At 42.7% G+C, this 5964-nt stretch overlaps 1 protein-coding gene across 2 annotated transcripts; it reads right to left on the bottom strand.

Annotated features, from left to right (window-relative positions):
* Positions 1-1407: 1407 nt before the first annotated feature.
* On the bottom strand, positions 1408-4926 carry LOC119311293 (O-acyltransferase WSD1-like). Of its 2 annotated transcripts, none has more exons than XM_037586937.1 (7): positions 4550-4926; positions 3858-4469; positions 3621-3678; positions 3463-3536; positions 2865-3080; positions 2581-2718; positions 1408-1824 (listed from the first exon to the last, which is right to left on the bottom strand). In XM_037586937.1, the coding sequence occupies exons 1-7, from the start codon at positions 4823-4825 to the stop codon at positions 1657-1659; spliced, it is 1542 nt and encodes a 513-aa protein (XP_037442834.1). In that variant the 5' UTR covers positions 4826-4926; the 3' UTR covers positions 1408-1656. The 2 variants fall into 2 exon arrangements, with proteins under 2 accessions (XP_037442834.1, XP_037442833.1); XM_037586936.1 differs by having other exon boundaries at positions 3612-3678; positions 4550-4924.
* Positions 4927-5964: the final 1038 nt, after the last annotated feature.

The raw sequence follows: 5964 nt of genomic DNA, 5'->3' as shown, positions 1-5964 counted from the left end.
TTTATCAGTGAACACTCTTGTTGTTGTAGTTCTTTTGCCATCTCTTGTATTTTTAACAACCAACATGCGACTATTATTTATGGACTGAAGTAAGAATCCTGTCATACAAGGACGTTAACTAATTCGCGAGTTTGATTAGTGCGAACACTCCCGCCCCAAGAGGCGCCACCAGGTGGCGCCCCAGTCACTAGTAATAAAGTAAAGATAGCGAGTGGGAAAAAGTGGTGGTACGATGCGCAGAATTATCCATAGGAAATTAGTTAAGTTACTAAACTCATTATCATAATTGCAGTTTATATGTGGGAGAGACCTCTGCTAACATAGTATCCATACTTGGAATCATATGTACCTATGATTGAAACTATTAGCAAGCATCCACAAATACTAACATTGTTCCTAAAGGTAAACCCAACCATAGCATTAACATATATTGGCCCCCCTTCAATTCCATATGCATCAATTTCTACACTCAACCTCGGCAATATCTGACACTTCGGCCAGCCTATACATAGTCCTATTAACATACTACTAACCCTAAGGTGTGATCCAGACGTCGCTCATATGATGGGAACCAGAGGATAGCAACATAACCACATGCAACTCAGATCAATCATAGTAATTCACTAATTAATCCATTGGACAAAAAGAATCTACTCAGATATAATAGCAATGAAATAAATCATTGGATAATAATTCATAGCATCAAACACCAAGTTCAAGTAGGGGATTACACAGGTTTGCGGGAGAGTGGACTACTTTATATGAACCTGACTAATCGTATTTATGTTTTTATGATGTAAATGTTATATGTGTGATGTGTTGATTTGCAAACTTGTTATGTGATGTATTAGTGTTGTATCTTCTCATTTTGTGGAGGAAAACTTCTATGTTGTGTGTTGTATTTTTCATATGGTTACACTAATGATTTGTTTTACTTAGTGAATGAAATAACGGGCAATATGGGCTAAAAATATAGATGGGGTAGAGCAAGCTAAGGCCCATGGTAATTACCAATACAATAGCTAGGTAGATAAAATAAAAATATTTGGATAGAAAATAATATAGAAATAAATTGCCCATGGCCCAATAAATAATGCATTGGATGGGCCCAAATATTTTTGATTAAAAAATGGATCATATTGATGGGATGCCACGTTGAATGCCACATGGAGCCCACCTCATTGTAAATCGGTGATGGTTTATTTCAGCACACAATCATGGGCCTGGCCAGGGCCAAATGGGCCTAGGACCGGTCTTTGATGGTCAACAACCAAAACATGTGATGGTTTGGAGGTGCATTGCGGCTTTCAATCTATGATATGGAATACATAACGAGTCTCAACAATTGTCACCAATACACTTGTGTGACAGTTTTTTGAGTGATATGTGACGGTTCGGGACCTCCAATCATCAACAAATTTCTAATAGTGTGCATTATACACAATAATGGTATAACTATTGTGCTTCATATAATGCAACACATCATTATCCAACAATAATAGTGAACTTAATACATTTGACTTCCATCCATGGTTGTAGAGTTTCTGATTTTAATTACTATTGCCGTGTGAGCCATGAGACACACATCAAACATGTGGGAATATACTGCTTGCATTATGCAGTTTCAGAAAGCACGCTAATGCATTTGTATGTTGATTATCCTTTCTTGACATGTGTTGAAAGCCTTGAAGCCGCATCCTTAATGTGCCCGAAAGACTCAACAAAGTCATCCAGAAGTTGAGTATAATTTGGAATTATTTCCTCATCAACTGACAAAATTACCTTAATAGTGCTATTGTAACTCTGATAGTGTACAATTAAAGCCTGCAAAAAGAAATGGTAATTAAACACAAAATCAGGTTGCCGATGATTAGAATATTGTAGGTTTTATTTCCAGTCTCTTTTATATTTTTGCAATCAATTTTTCTTTTATTGTTTCAAGGATCCGAGCTTACATTTTTGTGTGTATATGCCTACCAAGGTCAAGTCATCTCCTTAATTCTGGAGTCATTAGTGATGAACTGTTTTGAGAGATGTATATAAAGTTGCATCTAACCATCTGTTGCGTTTTGGGTTAAAGTTCACAGTCACAAAAAAAATGTGGAAATGCAACTACATAGTTACTCCTACTTAAACTTGTTATTGCATATCTCTATTGGCGAGAGGTGTGAGAGCATACACCTTGTTTTGAGTACTCTTTAACTCAAATTTGTTCCTTCTTATCGTATATATTGTGGTTCCTCCAAGGCGCATACACCATTTTGGATATAAATGTACAACGAAGTACTCCCTCCGTTCCAAAATAGATGACCCAACTTTGGAACAGAGGGAGTATAAACTAAGGAAGCATATGTGGTTTTTGATGTTTTGAGTTTTGATTCTTGTTTTTTTTGTTCTAGTAAACCGGATTAACTTACCCGATCTTTTTTTATAATTCATACGTATTAGAGCACTTATGTTTAAAAGCGATGAATACCAATGTCCTTGCATTGTGGACAATGTGGTGGATGATTTGGGTTGACAAAAGTACAAATGTGGCTTAAGATTGAAGGTTTCGATCTAAGATCATGGCTGACTTACTTGTGGAATACCATAAACTGTAGGTGCAATGAAGACAAATGGGTGTCCATAGAACTCTACTTGCTCTGTTGGTCCAACCATGTTCGAGAGCGTAGTAGTTGTATTTGTGAGCATACGACCGATGATAAAAGCACCTGCCTGCTTGGATTGTCAAGTTGAACAATTATAAACATGAAGAATAATAACTAAATAAAAGAAGTGTTAGTTTGCTAGACAATGAGTTACTTAATTGTCTGAGTTTAATATTAGGAAAACATACCAGTACAAGCGGGAAAAAGAAATACCTTTAGACCAAACATTTTAACAAAAAGCTCGCTAATCATACACGTGAAGATAACTTCAAGTGAGCTCTTTTTTCTATCCAGGGTCTTCTTTGCCATCCGAACATATGCAAGTGGATCATCGTGTACCGCTAAATGAAATGGTAGGAGGATGTAGCCTATTTGATTTCCCCATGCCACGTCATTACTTTTACCCGATTCTATCATATTAACATATGTCTGCACATAGTTGTAAGAAATCATTAGATTAAAGTTATGATACACTACAGATTAATAATATATTCTCAAGCTTGCATTTGGAAACTAATTATGCATCAGCAAATGAGTAATGAAACTAGCTACTCCAAGAGTGACTAGTAATATACAAAAAAAAATTGCCTGATCATGTGAACATATGTAAAATCATTAGTTTGTCATAATAGATACCACGATTTATATTCTTTTACTAATCGTGTGGGTTTTATGACCAAATTTGGAAGCGTCATCTAATTACATAAGGAAGAGGAGTAATATTTTGCTGACAGAGATATATAAATGAAAAAAATCAATAACTAATGATATCCATTTGAAATTTCATGCATATTTCCATAAATAAACTTACTTGTAGGCTAGATGTTGGCCTTGTATTTACTGGGAGGACACATCGCAAACATAGTTTGTGTGTCTTAGGGTAACCTAACATAATTTGAAGATAAGTTGCACAAACATGTACAATAAAAACAACAAATTGTCACAATGTACATCTCTTACCGGACTTACGAAAGTAATATTGTGATAGAGCAGCAGAAGTGACTCCGACTAGCACATCATTAACAGTCTGTGGAAAGAAAATAAAAATACAGAAAATGACGCTTCAACAACTAGTTTAATCTGGCTCGAAAGAGATGAGCTTGCTGATAGCTATAGGTCATATTATCATATACTCCCTCCATTCCATAATATATAAATTTTTCAAACACAGTGTCAAAAAACGTCACAGAGGTGGTATATACTTACGCAGTTCATGGCATTCTTGATGAACTTGACGTCGTCCAAGCTAAAGCTCCGGTGCACGAAGCGCCTGCGGGGGTTCAACGTAACTTGACTGTCCCCGCGTCTGAAGAGTGTGTTCGGGTCTCTCAGAAACACAATCGTCGCAGCAAAGAAGATGACGTCCACCACGGTGTTCCATGCAAGCGCAAGATACGGCCAAACCCATGCGACGAACGCCGCCAGGGCGCCCGAGGGCAGCGGCTGCCGGTGCCGCGGCTCGTAGATGGCGCCCGTGCGCGCCGGCTGCTCCGGCATGGCCGGCAGGCGTGTCGGGTCCGCGGCGCTGCGGGCAGACGCCAGGAGGAGCGTGATCAGCGACATCCCGTCACCGAGGGAGTGGTGGACGCGGAACACCACGGTGGAGGTGGCCTCTGAGGTCGGGAAGTCGAGGAAGTGGAACTCCCAGAGCGGGCGGGAGCAATCCATGGGGAGCGCCTGCAGCGAGGCCACGTAGTCCTCCACGGCCCGGTCCGGGTCAGCCTCCACGGCGGCGGGGTCCAGCGTCGGGACGATCATGTGGTCGTCGACGTTCACCTCCGTGCACGCCCACCGCGGGCTCTTGCACCCGTCTGTCACCTGACGTGCATGCTCACGGATTAAATTGAAACTAGTGACAGAATAGCTAGGCAGTACTTAAATTGAACTGTGTCCCGTACTTGAATGCTACGGAAGCGTGGGTAACGAGCAAGTTGGGCTGCGATGCCGGCGCTGAAGATGGCTAGGTTGACGGGCGAGCCAAGGCCGACCATAACCACGATGTATATAGCTTCGAAGAGTCTTGCACTAGGGGTCACTGGCTCCTCCTCCGCTGCCGCCACCGCGGAATCGTCGTCCGTCTTCCATTCGGCCGGCGCTGACCTTGGCGTGCGTATCGGGGGTAGCAGGCCGCTTGTTGGTAGAGCGGCTACCGAGGGGCTACCAGTACTACCCATGGCTACTTTAGTTTCAAGGGTCGTTGGCTACTCGGCCGATCGACACTCCATGCTAGGTGTAATATATAGGATGACAAAAAGTTTTTTGCTAATAAAAGCGGCAAGGATGACAATCAATGGCACTACTATACACACAGTTGAAGATCATCATCATAAGGGATCTGGTATCGTCCCTACCGGCTTGCTGCTGATGTGGTCCCACATTGCACACTGTTGTTCAAGAATAAACATGTGCGATGTGTTTCACATCACAAGAAGATGAGCACACTGAAGCGTGCATTGAGTACCTCACTGAAGATGCTCTGCCTAGTTGAACCCATACAACTACAATTTTGTGGTGTGCAATATCGAAAAGGCTTGAGCCCCGCTTTATAGATAAAACAGCAACCGAGCATTACAACCTGACACTGCACCACACAACAAGGAAAACGGAAAGATACAACGGTGCCGAGGATAGCAACAAAGCCCAAGAAAACAACAAGCACACAACGAAAGAAAGAATCGAGCACTGCTTGGAGTCCCTGGAGCCCTCGTCCATGCTCAGGTAACCAGAGTAGAGAACATAATCAACTTGAAGGGGAGACTAGCCAGCAGAGGAGGACATGCCGTTGCCAACACTTGGAAGACAAGCACCACCACGCCAATAAGCTCCATCGCCAAAAGAAGGCCCCTGCCCGCTCACCCTGGATCAAAGGGCACCGCACCGTCGAACGATGAAGGCATGCACCCAAGTGCCTGGCCAGGAACGGATGACGAGGTCCCAAGGTGAGGCCTTCGGACACAATTCTTCACTTGAAAGCATCACCATCACAACCACAGAACCATCAACGCTAAGGGAAGAAGCACAATCCACACCCAGGCCTCGACCACCGGCAAGTAGGAACATAGCTCATAGGACGTAGCCTTTAAGAAGGGAACACCGCCATACTGCCGCCACCATCCGGTCTGACATGTCAGACCAAACCCTGAGCCCAAGGAGGAGGAGAATATCAAGGTGACGCCTCCAGGAAGGGGAACGACACTCAAGAGCATCACCATCACCGTCACCGACACCCTCGGGCAAAGTTTCTCTTGTGAGCGAACCACCTACCTCCCATAGTCCACTAGCAACATAGAGGTAGACATATAGAGATGAAGAT

The sequence above is a fragment of the Triticum dicoccoides genome, chromosome 5B (assembly GCF_002162155.2).
Source record: "Triticum dicoccoides isolate Atlit2015 ecotype Zavitan chromosome 5B, WEW_v2.0, whole genome shotgun sequence".
NCBI lineage: Eukaryota > Viridiplantae > Streptophyta > Magnoliopsida > Poales > Poaceae > Triticum > Triticum dicoccoides.
The sequence above is the reverse complement of the archived record's forward strand: the minus strand, read 5'-3'. Positions and strand labels throughout refer to the sequence as shown.